Source organism: Mustelus asterias, chromosome 18 (assembly GCF_964213995.1).
Source record: "Mustelus asterias chromosome 18, sMusAst1.hap1.1, whole genome shotgun sequence".
In the NCBI taxonomy this organism is placed as follows: Eukaryota; Metazoa; Chordata; class Chondrichthyes; order Carcharhiniformes; family Triakidae; genus Mustelus; species Mustelus asterias.
This window is the reverse complement of record NC_135818.1, coordinates 30,576,935-30,595,839: the sequence shown is the minus strand read 5'-3', so window position 1 is coordinate 30,595,839 and position 18,905 is coordinate 30,576,935. Positions and strand designations below refer to the sequence as shown.

Below are 18,905 nucleotides of genomic sequence, written 5' to 3'. Positions count from 1 at the left end.
TAATGAGGGGCATAGACAAGGTAGATAGTCAATATCTTTTCCCAAAGGTAGGGGAGTCTAAAACTAGAGGGCATAGATTTAAGGTGAGAGGGGAGAGATACAAAAGTGTCCAGAGGGACAAGTTGTTCACACAGAGGGTGGTGAGTGTCTGGAACAAGCTGCCAGACATAGTAGTAGAGGCAGGTACAATTTTGTCTTTTAAAAAGCATTTAGATAGTTACATGGGTACGATGGGTATGGAGGGATATGGGCCAAATGCGGGCAATTGGGACTAGCTTAGGGGTTTTAAAAAAAAGGGCGGCATGGACAAGTTGGGCCGAAGGGCCTGTTTCCATGCTGCAAACCTCTATGACTCCCCAGTGCCCTACCATTAACTGAGTAAGTTCTGCCCTGGTTCAATCTACCAAAATGCATCCCCTCCCATTTATCCAAATTAAATTCCATCTGCCATTCGTCAGCCCACTGGCCCAATTGATCAAGATCCCGTGGCAATCGGAGATAATTTTCTTCACTATCCACTACGTCACAAATCTTGGTGTCGTCTGCAAACTTATTAACCATGCCTCATAAATTCTCATCCAAATCATTAATATAAATGGCAAATAACAGTGGACCCAGCACTGATCCCTGAGGCACACCGCTGGTCACAGGCCTCCAGTTTGAAAAACAATCCTCTACAACCACCCTCTGGCTTCTGTCAAGAAGCCAATTTTGTATTCATTTAGATACCTCACCCTGGATCCCGTGAGCTTTAACCTTATGCAACAACCTACCATGCGGTACCTTGTCAAAAGCCTTGCTAAAGTCCATGTAGACAACATCAACTGCACTGCCCTCATCTACCTTCTTGGTTACCCCTTCAAAAAACTCAATCAAATTTGTGAGACATAGAAAGAAATCATAGAAACCCTACAGTACAGAAAGAGGCCATTCGGCCCATCGAGTCTGCATCGACCACAATCCCACCCAGGCCCTACCCCCATATCCTTACATATTTTACCTACTAATCCCTCTAACCTACGCATCTCAGGACACTAGGGGACAATTTTTAGCATGGCCAATCAACCTAACCCGCACATCTTTGGACTGTGGGAGGAAACCGGAGCGCCCGGAGGAAACCCACGCAGACACGAGGTGAATGTGCAAACTCCACACAGACAGTGACCCAAGCCGGGAATCGAACCCAGGTCCCTGGAGCTGTGAAGCAGCAGTGCTAACCACTGTGCTACCGTGCCGCCCCTGATGATTTTCATCATTTCCATAATGATAGTCATTAAACAGAGTCACAGAATTCTTACAGTGCTGGAGGAGTACATGTGGCCCATCACATCTGAGCATTATGATTTAGTCGTATTCTCCTGCTTTTTCCCTACCCTTACACATTAGATGACTATTTGAAAATAAATAATGAAGGGTTCTTCAAACTTTTCCAGCTATGATCTTCTTTTCCAGCTATGATCCACTTTTGATCTTCCAAGAGTATTGAAGGAACCCGAGGAACATTCTTATAGTATTGAAAAACTAAACCACAAAAATTGATTATTGCGCAATAAGTACAAACATACATGTGGTAACTTGAGATTACAATAAAGGTAGGATCTTCTTCATATAAAATAATGAAGTTTAACAATAACAGCAATTCAGCTGAACAGTAATAACAGAACTAACTCTGAAGACAGGCGCAACTAGTAAAACAGGTGTTGCTTGCAAAACACTCCTCTCTTGCAGACTGGAAATCCTTCCAATGCCTGCACATACTTACCTTAACAGATGCCAGTTAAACAATTATATAGGAGAAAAGGCTTATAAGAACACACTCTACTCAAAATGCAATTCCATAACCAGATAAAAACAAACTTAGAATATGTTACTATGACTTATACGTATATTTACTTATTATATCACTGTAATCTGCATATAGACTGTGTAAATCAAATTAGCAACAAAACTATAGAGGAGGAATTCCTGGAGAGTATACGGAATGGTGTTCTGGACCAATATGTTGAGGAACCAACCAGAGAACAGGCCATCCTAGGCTGGGTACTGTCTAATGAGAAAGGAATAATTGACAATCTAGTTGTACAGGATCCCTTGGAGATTCTATGATAGAATTTTTATCAAGGTGGAGTGTGACATAATTGATTCTGAGACTAGGTTCTGAACCTTAATAAAGAAACTACAATGGTATGAGGCATGAGTTGGCTATGATGGATTGTGAAACATTACTTACAGGAATGACGGTGGATAGACAATGGCAAACATTCAAAGAGCGCATGGGTGAACCGCAACAATTGTTTATTCCTGTCTGGCTCAAAAATAAAATGGGAAAGGTGGCCAAATCATGGCTTACAATAAAAATTAGAGACAGCATTAGATCCAAGGATGAGACATACAAATTGGCAAGAAAGAAACACCAGACTTAAGGATTGGGAGCAGTTTATGATTCAGCAAAGAAGATTTACGGGAATGACTAAGGGGAAATAGAGCACGAGAATAAGCTCGCAGGGAAAATAAAATCTGACCGTAAAAGTGCCCATTGGCATGTGAAGAGAAAAAGATTCAAGACAAATGTATTTCTCCTACAATTATAAACAGGGGAATTTATAAAGTGAACAAAGAAATTGCTGACCAACTAAATACATACTTTGGTTCTGTCATCACAAAGGAGGACATGAATAACATCAGAAATATTGGGGAACACAGGGTTTACTGAGATGGAGGAACTGACGAAAGTCAATATATTTCAAGAGAAATGGTGTTGGGGAAATTGATAGGATTGAAGGCTGATAAATCCCTAGAGCCTGGTAATCTACGTCCCAGGGTGTTTAAGGAAATGGCCCTAGAAATAGTGGAAGCATTGGTGGTCATCTTCCAAGATTCTATAGATTCTAGAATAGTTCCTACAATTAAAATAGAACATAGAACAGTACAGCACAGAACAGCCCCTTCGGCCCACGATGTTGTGCCGAGCTTTATCTGAAACCAAGATCAAGCTATCCCACTCCCTATCATTGTGGTGTGCTCCATGTGCCTATCCAATAACCGCTTAAATGTTCCTAAAGTGTCTGACTCCACTATCACTGCAGGCAGTCCATTCCACACCCCAACCACTCTCTGCGTAAAGAACCTACCTCTGATATCCTTCCTATATCTCCCACCATGAACCCTATAGTTATGCCCCCTTGTAATAGCTCCATCCACCCGAGGAAATAGTCTTTGAACGTTCACTCTATCTATCCCCTTCATCATTTTATAAACTTCTATTAAGTCTCCCCTCAGCCTCAGAGAGAACAGCCCTAGCTCCCTCAACCTTTCCTCATAAGACCTACCCTCCAAACCAGGCAGCATCCTGGTAAATCTCCTCTGCACTCTTTCCAGCGCTTCCACATCCTTCTTATAGTGAGGTGACCAGAACTGCACGCAATATTGCAAATGTGGTTTCACCAAGGTCCTGTACAGTTGCAGCATAACCCCACGGCTCTTAAACCCAAACCCCCTGTTAATAAAAGCTAACACACTATAGGCCTTCTTCACAGCTCTATCCACTTGAGTGGCAACCTTTAGAGATCGGTGGATATGGACCCCAAGATCTCTCTGTTCCTCCACAGTCTTCAGAACCCTACCTTTGACCCTGTAATCCACATTTAAATTAGTCCTACCAAAATGAATCACCTCACATTTATCAGGGTTAAACTCCATTTGCCATTTTTCAGCCCAGCTTTGCATCCTATCTATGTCTCTTTGCAGCCTACAACAGCCCTCCACCTCATCCACTGCTCCACCAATCTTGGTGCCATCAGCAAATTTACTGATCCACCCTTCAGCCCCCTCCTCTAAGTCATTAATAAAAATCACAAAGAGCAGAGGACCAAGCACTGATCCCTGTGGCACTCCACTAGCAACCTGCCTCCAATCCGAAAATTTTCCATCCACCACCACCCTCTGTCTTCGATCAGATAGCCAGTTACCTATCCAATCGCCCAACTTTCCCTCTATCCCACACCTCCTTACTTTCATCATAAGCCGACCATGGGGGACCTAATCAAACGCCTTACTAAAATCCATGTATATGACATCAACTGCCCTACCTTCATCAACACACTTAGTTACCTCCTCAAAAGACCTTTTCCATCAATTTACCAACCACCGAAGTAAGACTAACCGGTCTATAATTACCAGGGTCATTTCTATTCCTTTTCTTAAACAGAGGAACAACATTCGCCACTCTCCAGTCCTCTGGCACCATCCCCGTGGACAGTGAGGACCCAAAGATCAAAGCCAAAGGCTCTGCAATCTCATCCTTTGCCTCCCAAAGAATCCTAGGGTATATTTCATCAGGCCCAGGGGACTTATCAACCTTCAGTTTATTCAAAACTGCCTGTACATCCTCCCTCCGAACATCTATTTCCTCCAGCCTATTAGCCTGTAACACCTTCTCTTCGTCAAAAGTTGGAAGGTAGCTAATGTAACCCCACTATTTAAAAAGGAAGGTAGAGAGAAACAAGAGGATTATACACCAGTCAGCCTGACATCAGTAGTGATGAAAATTCTAGAGCCCATTATAAAAGATTTTATCGCAAAGCACTTGGCAAACAGTGGTAGAACTGAACAGAGTCAACACGAATTTACGAAAGGGAAATCATGCTTAACACATCTACTGGAATGCTTCGAGGATGTAACCAATTGACTTGATGAGGGGGAGCCAGTGGACATGCTTTATTTGAACTTTCAGAAGGTTTTCAACAAAGTTCCACATAAAAGATTAGTGTGTTAAATTATAATACATGGGATTGGGGGTAGTGAATTGAGATGGATAGAAAACTGGTTGACAGACAGGAAACAAAGAGTAGGAATAAATGGGTCCTTTTCCGAATGGCAGACAGTGACTAGTGAGGTATTGCAGGGATCAGTGCTGGGACCTCAAATATTCGCAATATATATTAATGGACAAAACTTTTTGGTTCTTCTAATTTTTTGTCTATTAAACTAGTATGATTGATCCACCTCCTGATCCATTTACAAAATACCCAAATATAACCTGTGTATTCAGCAGCTGTGGATCAAGCCGCTAAACTTAATATCTTTGGGCAATGGATCCTGGCTGAGAAAGGGTCTCTACGTAATCTAATCACTTCAAACCATGGACCTGGAATAAGGGTTCCACAGTTTGCTGTGACTATATTTGCCTAGTTGTGATTGGAGGTCATGTGCTAAGCAAGCTAACCCTTTGTTTTAACAAACTGATTTCCAGGATCAATGTGCAGAGAGAACAGGAGTTGGTGACAGCAGGAAGACGACTTGTTATCCCTTTTCTCTCTATCCAGCCATTTTGCAAGAATGCCTTGCCTGTACTCTGGCCAGTCAAACTGTAAACGGTGGTGAGAGTCGTAGCTAACATGCCAAACTTCCTTAGTCTTCTGAGAAAGTAGAGGCATTGTTGGGCTTTCTTAACTACAGCGCCAGCATGGGGGGACCAGGACAGGTTGTTGGTGATCTGGACACCTAAAAACTTGAAGCTCTCGATCCCATGCCGACACTACATTCTGCACTCCCTCGTTTCCTTCTCTATGAACGGTATGTTTTGTCTGTATAACATGTAAGAAACAATACTTTTCACTGTATGTTAATACATGTGACAATAATAAATAAAATAAAATCAACATAGTGTCCTGCAACTGCTGTGGAAAACATGGATGGGGAAATCAACAGTGACACCACGTGGACTGCAGCAGTTCAAAAAGGCAGTCCACCAGCACCTCCTCGAGGGCAATTTGGGATGGGCAATAAATGCTGGCCTGGCCAGTGACACTCATACCCCGTCAATGAATTAATTAAAATTAACATCCCTCTGATGCAATCCTGTTAAGCTAACACATGGTGTTAGTCATTTTGCCCAAGTACTTGAGATTTCCAGCAGCCTGGAAACTGAACTACATCCTTCAGGAAAGGAGGAGAGAAAATGAGGGGAAAAATATGTGCAGATTTATGGTTAAAAGATGGATGTCATTTGGAGGCCTCAGGCACAATTATGTTGAAGTACCATCCACTTCCCAAGGGAAGTTGAAGGGATCATAACAAAACTAACAAATTTAATTGTGACAGAAGGGAAAATTTCAATAGTAATGCACACTATCATACATGTTTCTATGGTTAATACAACAAAGCACGTCATTCAGAAGCTATTGTAAATCTCTGAACCTGCTTCTGAATTGAAGAACATTGGTAGCATACCTTTCCAATCATGTCTGCAGCCATTAGATAATTTTCATCCTGCAAGAGCCGGATGGAGGTCACAGCAGAGTTATGGAAGATTGTAGCACCTCTCCAACTTGTCCCTTTTGTTGTTCGTTGTCTGATATCTATGCCGAAAATCTCCCCTGATCGGCAGCCATTATACAACATGGGGACCTGCAGAGACACCACATTTTAATACTTCTAGTTAGTAAGTGTTACTTTGATCTCTATCAACAAGTCAAATAAATCCTGATAACATTTCATGTTTGTATCTGTGATCCAAAGCTCATTGTAGCTGAATTATAGTAGTTGATTGTAGTTCTGTTTTCCAATGCTGTCACACCAGATCAAAACACAAGATATGATGATCAGCAAAAGGTCTACACATTATTATGTAGAATAACACTCTCAGAACTTGGGGGTTGAAGGAATTTACCATTTGTAGACAACCATGCAACTAATTTGTGTAAAGTAAGATCCGACAAACAAGATGATTGATCTACGGTACATTTTTAGAGATGCTGGCTGAGGGACACACTCCTTCAAATAATTAATTGGATAAACCAAGAATTGTATCTCAATTAACACCTAATCCAAATGCCTACAATCAATGCTGGAATGTGGTGCTCACAAGTGACCAGCCATATCAATACTGTGGCTACTGGAGCAGGTCAGAGTCTGGGAATTCTGCAGAAGTAACTCACTTCTCAACTCCCTAAAGCCTGTTCATCATTTCTTAGGCACACATCAGGAGTGTGACGGAATGCTCTCCACTTGTCTGGATGATTACAGCTCCAACAACACTCAAGGAGCTCAACATCATCCAGGACAAGGCAGCCCACTTGATTGGCACTCCTTAAACATACATTCTCTCCACCACTGGTGCACAGTGGCTCCAGTGGGTGCCATCTGCAAATTGCAGACCACTCCAAACCCATGACCTCTATCACCCAGGACAAAAGGTGTCAGTGTATTGGAACATCACCACTTGCCAGCACCCGTGAAAGTCACAAATTCTCCTGACCTGGAACTATATTGCCATTCCTTCACTGTCGCTGGGTCAAAAACCTTGAACTTTTCCGTAGCTGCACAATGGGTGTACCTGCACCACATGGACTGTGGTATTTGAAGAAAGTGGCTCACAATAACATTTTAAGGAAAACAAACATGGTCAATAAGTGTTGCGCTAACCAGTGTTGTACATGTCCCAGCAGGCAAGAACAAAACCCATAGTGTTATACCTATCAGCGTGTATGAAAATAACAAAAGGTTCTTTGTCACTTGTTAGCTGTGAATCGTGAACGGGTAAGAAAGCAGAATTCACTGCTTAGACACACAAATGCTAAAAACCTGAAATAAAAATGGAAAATCATCGAAATATATAGATGACAGATGATAGACAGAAAACCTGTGAAAGGTTTTGCTAAAGTTTCAATTGCGCATTCTTTACCACAGAAAAGATTGACTAGGATGCTACCGGGACTTGATGGATTGAGTTATAAGGAGAGGCTGATTAGACTGGGACTTTTTTCTCTGGAGCGTAGGAGGCTGAGGGGTGACCTTTTTGAGGTCTATAAAATAATGAGGGGCATAGACAAGGTAGATAGTCAATATCTTTTCCCAAAGGTAGGGGAGTCTAAAACTAGAGGGCATAGGTTTAAGATGAGAGGGGAGAGATACAAAAGTGTCCAGAGGGGCAATTTTTTCACACAGAGGGTGGTGAGTGTCTGGAACAAGCTGCCAGAGGTAGTAGTAGAGGCAGGTACAATTTTATCTTTTAAAAAGCATTTAGATAGTTAAATGGGTACGATGGGTATAGAGGGATATGGACCAAATGCGGGCAATTGGGATTAGTTTAGGGGTTTTAAAAAAAAGGGCAGCATGGACAAGTTGGGCCGAAGGGCTGTTTCCATGCTGTAAACCTCTATGACTCTATGACCACAGAACATAATTATTTCAAACATTAATTTTCACTTCATATATGTTAGCTGACCCTTTTCTGTATTTCCTTTTCAGTACTTTAAATCTTTGCTTACCCTGCGAGCAAACTGCTGAGCGAGAACACTGCTGTTTGTTCTAAATGTCTGTTTTTGACCGGTTACAGCATCGGTCACAAAGACACAGTCCAATAAACCTAGGAAACATAATGCAACAGATATGATTGTGATTTACCTCATGAAAACCTAGCAGCCTTTCTTCCAAAGCAGAATTTTTAGAGTGTACAGACAATATTGTTACCATTACAAGTTTTGGGGATGAGATGGAACTGATAGTGTATTTCATATTGTTGCTAAGTTATTGAAATTGTAACACAAATAAAACAGGCCTCTTTCTGTTGTATCATTCTATCTTTACACAATTAAAGAAGTTAGCGGAGTAAGTTAATTGCCTGTTCTTAACAGTGCAATCCCTGTGGGCTTTTGCACAAGTTTGATTCCTAATTTTTCAAAAAAAATCTCATCAAACCAAATCAGGTTTAAAGCTGACTGTATTTGGCTGAGCAGATGGATAACTTACTTTCAGTCCTCCACCAACATAGCTTTATGACTAGTGAATAAGTATGCTTGACTATAGCAAATGTCCATCTTTCAATTCTTTTGAAATGTATTCCAAGGGAGTGAGCGAAAAATCAAACATCCTCAGGATGTCTCAAAATGCATCACGTGATGGCACAGTGGTTAGCACTGCTGCCTCGCAGCACCAGGGACGAGGTTCAATTCCAGCCTTCGATAACTGTCTGATTCTCCCTGTGTTTGCATGGGTTTCCTCCCACACTCCAAAGATGTGCAGATTAGGTGGATTAGCCATGCTAAAAAAATTCTCCTTACTGTCCGGGGCATTAGCAGAGTAAGTAGAGCCTGGGTGGGATCGTTGTCGGTGCAAACTCAGTGGGCTGAAAGGCCCCCTTCTGTACTGTAGAAATTCTATGATTGTATGATTTCTTTTGAAGTCAGATACATATCTTCTATTTGAACATGAAATCTGAATTATAATAGCCCGAATCTTCTGTGAAGAGGCAATCACCATCGGGGAGGCACGGTAGCACAGTGGTTAGCACTGCTGCCTCACAGTGCCAGACTCAATTCCGGCCTCAGATCTCTGTCTGTGTGAAGTTTGCACATTCTACCCATGTCTGTGTGGGTTTCCTTCGTGTGCTCCGATTTCCACCCACAGTCCAAAGATGTGCAGATAAGGTGGATTGGCCATGATAAATCGTCCCATAGTGTCAGAGGGATTAACAAGGTAAATGTGTGGGGTTACAGGGATGGAGCCTGGGTGGGATTGTTGTCAGTGCAGGCTCTGCACTGTAGGGTTTCTATGATTCTATGATTCCTTGCTCCATTCTTAATTTTCTGCACTGCAATGGAGCTTCCCATTTCTGGCCAGAAGATTTGGGGTGGGAGTGGTCAGTTATATAGTTACCCGGGAGTTAGACTAGATTTTACCATCTAACATTTCCTGAGTAACTATTCAGTAAGCAAGTCCGACTGTCTGAAGTCTCTGACTCTAACTCAGAGGGTCCTAGGGGAATTTCCCATCAGAAGTTCCAACTTCCCGGGCAATTTCCATGGACTCAATATCAGAACTTCTTTGAGGCCCAAAGCACATGTTGGCCAGTATGACTGGACTCTGACTATTCAATAAGATCATGGTTAATCTGAATATGCCTTAACTCCACTTTCCTGCCTGCAGCCCATAACCCTTGACTCCATTGTCTATCAAAAATCTCTCTAACTCAGTCCTGAATGGATTCAATAACCCAGCCTCCACTGAGAAAGAGATTTCCAAACACCACTAACCCCTCAAAGAAACTGCTCCTCAACTTCATCTTACATGGGAGACCCACTTTTTTGAAATTGTGCTCCCTCGTTCTAGACTCCCCACAAGGAGAAATGTTCTCTCAGAATGTTCCCTCAGAATCTTATATGTTTCAGTGAGATCACCTCTCATTCTTCTAAACTCCAGCAAGTATAGGCCCTACCTGCTCAACCTTTCCTTATTAGGCAAACCAGGGCGTCAATGTCCCACAAACAACACAAAAGGTAATAAACTGGTGAAATTGTTTTTCTATTTGCATTATTTGTGGGTGGATGGGGAGTGGTGGAAATGTTTCACCAGGGTCCAGGGGAAATACTCACTGTTTTTCTTCACACAGCAACACCATCCACCTGAACTAGCAGGTGGGGCCTTGTGTTAACATTTCAACTGAAAGACTGCACCTCTGACAACACAGCAATCCCACTGATTGCGTGTTGAAATTCTGGAATTCTAGTCTCCTGACCCAGGAGTGAGTGTGCTAGCAACTAGACAAAACCAATTCAGCCAAACTGTCTGAGATGGCCATGAAAAGTTCCATAACAACAAGCAAATGAATTTAGTAACAGCATCAAATTACAGCTAAAAAACAGCCAACATTCGCTGTATTATTAGCTGGATTAAAACAAATTTCTCTCACTATTTAACACTTAGGAATGGGGAGCAAATTCTAGCTTTGCCAGTGATACCCACATCCCATAAAAGAATAAAGAAAAAAATCATTCTCTAAATCGTGGGTGGATGGGGGTGGATTGTGGGCGGCATGGTAGCACAGTGGTTAGCACTGCTGCTTCACAGCTTCAGGGACCTGGGTTCGATTCCCGGCTTGGGTCACTGTCTGTGTGGAGTTTGCACATTCTCCTCATGTCTGCGTGGGTTTCCTCCGGGTGCTCCGGTTTCCTCCCACAGTCCAAAGATGTGCGGGTTAGGTTGATTGGCCATGCTAAAAATTGCCTTAGTGTCCTGAGATGCGTAGGTTAGGGGGATTCGTGGGTAAATATGTAGGGGTAGGGCCTGGGTGAGATTGTGGTCGATGCAGATGCAATGGGCCGAATGGCCTCTTTCTGTACTGTAGGGTTTCAATGATTCTATGATACCTCATCCCTCCTCTTAAAGATGCTGACTAATAGTTGGGTACAGTTCCATTGTTGCAGCAACATTCCAGTATTTAGTCATTGTCTGCACATTTGATTCAACATTTACTATCTGTGCTATGTGAGGTCCATCACAGCTGAGAGGCTCAATTAAGTTCTCTTTGGACTTCCATATAGAGGTAGCAGAGAGAGAGAGAGACGTAAACTATATAATTGGTGGTCAATTACAGTAAATTGTAACTAAGCACAGAGCAGTGATTTACTGAGCAGCTTTGCTTCTCAGTAAATCAACTGAATATAAATGTTAGCCTGGAAAGTTTAGTCACATTGATTTCAATTATGGAACAGATTGTTCTTAGGATGGAAAAATCTTCACGGATTTGAATATAAGTAAAATGGTTAAAATACACAAAGAAAAATAGATTTGTTTCCAAAAACTAAGAGGAGCTGCTTCACTCCCTAATGATTTGCTGACTCTACCTGTACTGAAGCACTTGTCAGCTTGAGGGTTGAAGCACCAGGCACAAGACCAAACTGTTGAACTCCTAAAGTTACACTGCATACTCAAGTGATCCTCTGTAGGTGGAATAAAACAGGAGTTCATATAGATATTAAAAACACTTACATAGCTGTTGCCAATTAAAATATAAAGCAGCTAAACACATGGAAAAGTGCAGCCTCAAGTAATAAATCCTTACGAGGAGATAGTTACAATATTCTTAGCCAAGAGGTAGCTTTTACCGAAAGCAAAAGCAAAGAGCTTTCACATTAAAGCATCTTGAATCATCTGTTGTTGTATACTAATTATTTGTGCTGGGGTGGGAAATGAGCCAGCAAAAATATTGAGTGATGCTGTGTAGACAGAACACCACTTCTTCTCCCTCTGACTCCACATTGAGGCAGGTAAAAAGAAAACTGATGTTGCAGCCTCTAGCAGTCTCTTTAAGGACTACATATTATGTCATGAAGGTACTAAAACAAAAACATAGTTTGACCAATTTTAGAATGGGGCTCTTGAAAAGAAAGTTGGCATATGCAAATGCCCCAATGTCCCAGTGAGCTTTACGCACAAACAGTGGGACAGAAGACCCATCGGAGAGAGACACAGCCAAAGTGAGTGTGGGTATCAGAAAGTTGGAGCTGAGTTGGAATTCTGTGCAGTGGAAAGAGGTGCTTTTTTGCTTTTTCTCCTCACTTTCTAACTTTTAAATCTTCAGTGTCTTGCTCTGCTTGCAGCAGTAGAGGACATAAGGGAGAAAACTGATTGGTAAATAGTGGATAAAGTTGGGTAAATATTTGATATTTTTATCACTTATAGTTTCAGAGGTCATTTTGTGCTTTATAGTTTGTAAGGATATATTCGGTAGTCACAAGGACCAATAAAGAAGGGCCCAAGAGAATTGGATACAATCTAATATCAAGCATCTGCAAAGAGTTAAGTCATGGCAGGAGAGCCTTGGTGTGCTCCACGTGGGAAGCTGCGAACATTTTCAGTGCATGGGGCCAGCATGTGTGCAGCAAGTGTCTCCAGCTACAGCTCCTTAAAGCCCAGGTTTCAGAGCAGGAGCGCCAGATGGGGATACTGTGACGCATCCGCGAGGTGGAGAATATCGTGGATAGCACATATAGAGAGGTGGTCACACCACAGGCTAAGATTCCCCTGGCATGAAGGGAATGGGTAACCACCAGGCATAGCAAGAGGGCGAGACAGGTAGTGCAGGAATTCCCTTGGCCATTTCCCTGAAAAACAGATATACCGCTTGTATACTGTTGAGGGGAATGACCCCTCAGGGGAAAGCAGCAAGAGCCAAATTGGTTACACCATGGTTGGTTCTGCAGCAGAGAGGAGGATTAAAAAGTATGGGAATGCAATAGTTATAGGGGATTCAATAGTAAGGGGAATAGCCACAAACGAGACTCCAGAATGCTATGTTGCCTCCCTGGTGTTAGGATCAAGGATGTCTTGGATCGATTAGGGGACATGATGGAGTGGGAGGGTGAACAGCCAATGGCCATGATACACATTGGTACCAATGACATGGGTAAAAAAAAAGGGCTCCTAAAAGCAGTCAGACCTCAAAGGTAGTAATCTCAGGATTACTGCCAGTGCCACATGCTAGTCAGAGTAGAGATATCAGGATATTTCAGATGAATACGTTACTGAAGAGATGGTGTTAGGGCGAAGAGGCACTGGTCCCACCTCTGGGGAGGTAGGACCAGTTCAAACTGGATGGATTACACCTTTGCAAGACAGGGACTGATGTCATGGGGGATTATTTGCTAGCATGGATGCAGAGGGTTTAAATCAAATGGCAGGGGGATGGGAACATATTCAAGAGTCTGAGGAGGGGGCGTTAAGTACAAAAACCAAAGATAGAAAGGGGAATAAGAAAAGTGATAGGCAGAGAAACCCAAGGGCCAGATTCAAACAGGGCCTCTGTGAAAAATAGTCACAATACCTCAGGGGAGGAATTCCTGATGTCTATATGGGAAAGTTTACTGGACCAATACATTGAGGAACCAACTGGAGAGCAGGTCATTCTAGAATGGGTATTGTGGAATGAGAAAGGAATAAATGGGAATCTCATTGTGAGAGACTCCTTGGGGATGAGCAACCATAACATAATAGAAATTTTCATCAAGATAGAGAGTGACATAGTTGATTCTGAGACTAGGGACCTGAATTAGAAACATAGAAAAACTACAGCACAAACAGGCCCTTCGGCCCACAAGTTGTGCCGAACACATCCCTACCTTCTAGACCTACCTATAACCCTCCATCCTTTTACGCTCCATGTACTCATCCAGGAGTCTCTTAAAAGACCCTATTGAGTTCGCCTCCACCACCACTGACGGCAGCTGATTCCACTCGCCCACCACCCTCTGTGTGAAAAACTTACCCCGAACATCTCCCCTGTACCTACCCCCCAGCACCTTAAACCTGTATCCTCTTGTAGCAGACATTTCCACCCTGGGAAAAAGCCTCCGAGAGTCCACCCAATCTATGCCTCTCAACATCTTATGCACTTCTATTAGGTCTCCTCTCATCCTTCGTCTCTCCAAGGAGAAAAGACCGAGCTCCCTCAGCCTATCCTCATAAGGCATGCCACTCAATCCAGGCAACATCCTTGTAAATCTCCTCTGCACCCTTTCAATCTTTTCCACATCCTTCCTATAGTGACTGTAATTGTAATAAAGCAAACTACAAAGATATGAGCTGTGAGTTGGCGATGATAAATGGGAAACATTACTTAAAGGAATGATTGTGGATAGGTAATGCAAGCATTCAAGAAGTGCATGGGTGAACTGCAACAATTGTTCATTTCTGTCTGGCACAAAAGTAAAATGGGAAAGGTGGCTAAACCATGGCTTACAAGGGAAATTAAAGGTAATATTACATGCAAGTGAGAGGTATACAAATGGGCCAAGGAAAATAAGAGACTTGAGGATTGGAAGCAGTGTAGAATTCAGCAAAGATGGACCACGGCACTAATTAAGAAGGGGAAAAGATTGAGTGTGAGAGTAAACTTGTAGGGAACATAAAATCTGACTGCAAAAGCACCTATCGGCATGTGAAGAGAAAAAGGTGAAGAGAAAAAGATTCTACAGTCAAAAACAGGGGAATTTGTAATGGGAACAAAGAAATTGCTGTAAATACACACTTTGGTTCTGTCATCACAAAGGAGAACTCGAATGACAGCAGAAATGTTGGGGAACATAGGGTTTACTGAGATGGAGGAACTGAAGGAATATATTTCAAGAGAAATGGTGTTGGGGAAATTGATAGGATTGAAGGCTGATAAATCCCTGGGGCCTGATAATCTACATTGCAGAGTACTTAAGGAAATGGCCCAAGAAATAGTGGATGCATTGGTAGACATTTTCGAAGATTCTATGAACTCTGAAACAGTTCCTACAAATTGGAGGGTAGTTAATGTAACCCCATTATTTAAAAAGGGAGATAGAGAGAAACCAAGGAATTATAGACCAGTAAGCCTGACTTCGGTAGTGGGGAAAATTCTAGAATCCATTGTCAAAGATTTTACAGCAAAACATTTGGGAAACAGTATCAGGATCGGATAGAGTCAGCGTGGATTTACGAAAGGGAAATCATGCTTGACAGATCTATTGGAATTCTTCAAGGATGTAACTAGGAGAGTTGATGAGGAGCCAGTGGATATGGTTTATTTGGACTTTCAGAAGGCTTTCGACAAAGTCCCACATAAGAGATTAGCATGTAAAATTAAAAACGCATGGGATTGGGGGTAGTGTATTGAGATGGATAGAAAACTGGTTGACAGATAGGAAACAAAGAATAGAAATAAACGAGTCTTTTTCTAAATGGCAGGCAGTGACTAGAGGGTACCATAGGGTCAATGTTAGAACTCTAGCTACTTAGTATTTAGGGGCGGCACATGGCACAGTGGTTAGCAATGCTGCCTCACAGCGCCAGGGACCTGGGTTCGAATCCCGGCTTGGATCACTGTCTGTGTGGAGTCTGCACGTTCTCCCCATGTCTGTGTGGGTTTCCTCCGGGTGCTCCGGTTTCCGCCCACAGTCCAAAGATGCGCGGTTTGGGTGGATTGGCCATGCTAAATTTCCCCTTTATGTCGGGGGACCAACTAGGGTAAATGCATGGGGTTATGGGGATAGGGCCTGGATGGGATTGTGGTCGGTGCTGACTCGATGGGCCAAATGGCCTCCTTCTGCACTTTAGGGGTTCTATGATTAATGATTTATGATAGGGCGGCACGGTAGCACAGTGGTTTGCACTGCTACTTCACAGCTCCAGGGATCTGGGTTCGATTCCCGGCTGGGTCACTGTCTGTGTGGAGTTTGCACATTCTCCTCGTGTTTGCGTGGGTTTCCGCCGGGTGCTCCGGTTTCCTCCCACAGTCCAAAAATGTGAGGGTTAGGTTGATTGGCCATGCTAAAAAAAAATTGCCCTTAGTGTCCTGAAATGCGTAGGTTAGAGGGATTAGTGGGTAAATATGTAGGGATATGGGAGTAGGGCCTGGGTGGGATTGTGGTCGGTGCAGACTCGATGGGCCGAATGGCCTCTTTCTGTACTGTAGGGTTTCTATGTTTTCTACGTAAATGAGGGAACTAAATGTAATAGCTCCAAATTTGTAGATGACACGAAGCTGGGTGGGAGGGTGAGCTGTGAGGAGGATGCAGCAAGCCTTCAGTGTGATTTGGACAATTGGGAGAGTGGGCAAATGAATGGCAGATGCAGTATAATTGGGATAAATGCAAAGTTATCCACTTTGGTAGCAAAAACGAGAAGACAAATTACTATCTGAATGGCCATAAATTAGGAGAGGGTAATGTGCAATGAGATCTGGGTGTCCTCATATACCAGTCACTGAAGGTAAGCATGCAGGTGCAGCAGGCAGTAAAAAAGGCAAATAATATGTTGGCCTTCATAATGAGAGGATTAGAGTACAGCAGCAGGGATGTCTTGATGCAATTACAGTAAGAGTTTTAACAACGCCAGGTGAACCTGGTGTTGTTAAAACTCTTACTGTGTTTACCCCAGTCCAACGCCGGCATCTCCACATCATTGATGCAATTATACAGGGTCTTGGTGAGAGTACTGGAATATCATGTGGCGTCCTGGAATATCGTGTGCAGTTTTGGTCTCCTTATCTGAGGAAGGATATTATTGCTCTAGAGGAACTGCAGAGAAAGTTTACCAGGCTGATTCCTGGAATGGCATGACTGACATATGAGAGATAGAGTCGGTTAGGATTATATTCACTGGAATTCAGAAGAATGAGGTGAGATCTCATAGAAACTTATAAAATTCTAACAGGACTAGACAAGATAGATGCAAGAAAGATGTTCCCAATAGTGGGCTGCCCAGACCCAGAGGTCAAAGTCTGAGGATACAGGGTAGACAGTTTAGGATAGAGCTGAGGAGAAATTCTGTTACGCAGAGAATGGTTATCCTGTAGAATTCGCTACAGTTGAGACCAAAACATTGTATGTTTTCGAGAAGCAGTTCGATATAGCACTTGGGGCAAAGTGGATCAAAGGATGAGAAGGTGGGATGAAACTATTGAGTTGGATGATCAGCCATGATTATAATGAATGGCACAGCAGGCCAAATGGCCTCCTCCTGCTCCTATTTCCTATGTTTCTCTAATGCCAGTGAGATAATCATCATGGATTTCTGAATATTACCAAAGCCAATATAATGTTGAGTGCAATTCAAGCTACCTACTTTGGGGAAATGGGACATTGTCTTCATAAATTGAATATTTTTACCCCCATTTTGCACCAAAGATAGTGGTAAAGCAAAATCTAATTTCACTCCCCTTCCCTCCACCCCCATTGCCCTCACTTGTTGAATTATGAATTCAACCTTCTTGATTAATAAGGGGGTCGGGGTGATGGGGAAAAGGCAGGAGAATGGGGATGAGAAAAATATCAGCCATTATTGAATGGCGGAGCAGACTTGATGGGCCGAGTGGCCTAATTCTGTTTCTGTGTCTTATGGTCTAATAAATGATTAAAACAAATCAAACTCAGAATGCTGCTAAAAACTGAACTGAAAGCTGAGTGTGTCCATAATTTAAAAACAATTTTCTGCATGTAATCAAGTCCAGAATATTGAAAAGATTTGAAAATTCTAGGCATTGTGTGTCTAGGCATGAGTTCATTAATCCATATGGGGTCAGCCATTGGTCATGGTGCTTCTGAGGTTCCCAATTCATCATTGTATTTCTGGGGTGAATTCCAATTACTTTTTCATGAGATTATGGAATATGTTTGCAGCAGGAAAATTGGAGGGGCGGGGCCGAGTAATTACGGCATAAATCACAAGGAATTTTGGTTCATTCTTGGAGTGATCTTACCAATTATTTATTTTCAAAAAAAGTGATCTGCAGCTTGGAGACAATTAAATTGACAGCATGTACTATTGAAGGAACAGCAGTCAAACACGTGACTTAAAAGAGATAGTTTTTTAGGCAAAATACAGATTCTGCATTGCATGGTATAATGCAAATTTTCCAAAGCAGGGCATCATGAAACTTACTGTGAACATCACCTTTGGAGAATCAGTAATAGTGCATACAAATAAAACTGAACACTCAATTTTAGGATTTAAAATATATTTTTTAAAATTAAAATTTTATCCTTAAATGCAGTTTTCAAATTGGGTTTCTTGAAGCCCAAAAAAGGATAGGCGGTTTCAATAATTACAAATTCTAGGTAGAAAAATGACTCTTTTTAAAGAAATGTCAAGACTTTTGGAAAATTATTTGTTCTTGCAGACTCTCCTGGACTAGAAGACAGTTTAAAACTCAGCCAGCGAGGAACAATTTGGTAAAGATAAAAAAGCTCAGTGAAACAAAACCCCCATTCAACTTCAAAAACAGCCATTCAACATGATCATGGATATGGGACAAGTGCTGGAAAATAGGATTAGTGCAACTTCAGTGATAGTTATTGTTGGTGCAGATTCAATGGGCCAAAGGACCTTTTCTGCGCTTTGCGACTCTGGGGCTGATCCTCGGTCTCAATGTAATATTCCTAGTTTCTCCATACCCCTGGATGCCATTAAAATCTTTCTTGAATTCACTTAAAAGGCTGGAAAATCAGAAACTGCAAGCCCACGATTTTCCAACCAGTAGTTTCTACAAGCATCAGTCCATGTGGAATATGGCCAGGGAAACAAGCTCTTTACTAAAGACAGCTTGCCAGAAAGTAGGTAACTGAAGAAGCTGCCTACTAATTTCTAAACCCCAACAATCA

At 42.3% G+C, this 18,905-nt stretch overlaps 1 protein-coding gene across 2 annotated transcripts in view; it reads right to left on the bottom strand.

Moving 5' to 3' along the window:
• wdr21 (WD repeat domain 21) overlaps positions 1 to 18,905 on the bottom strand; it is a 173,273-nt gene that overhangs the window by 37,960 nt on the left and 116,408 nt on the right. For both annotated transcript variants that reach the window (XM_078233664.1, XM_078233665.1), the window contains exons 10-12: positions 11,625 to 11,720; positions 8,271 to 8,368; positions 6,232 to 6,408 (exon numbers count right to left, since the gene is read on the bottom strand). In XM_078233664.1, coding sequence (XP_078089790.1) covers positions 6,232 to 6,408; positions 8,271 to 8,368; positions 11,625 to 11,720 — 371 coding nt within the window. The remainder of the gene's footprint in view (positions 1 to 6,231; positions 6,409 to 8,270; positions 8,369 to 11,624; positions 11,721 to 18,905) is intronic.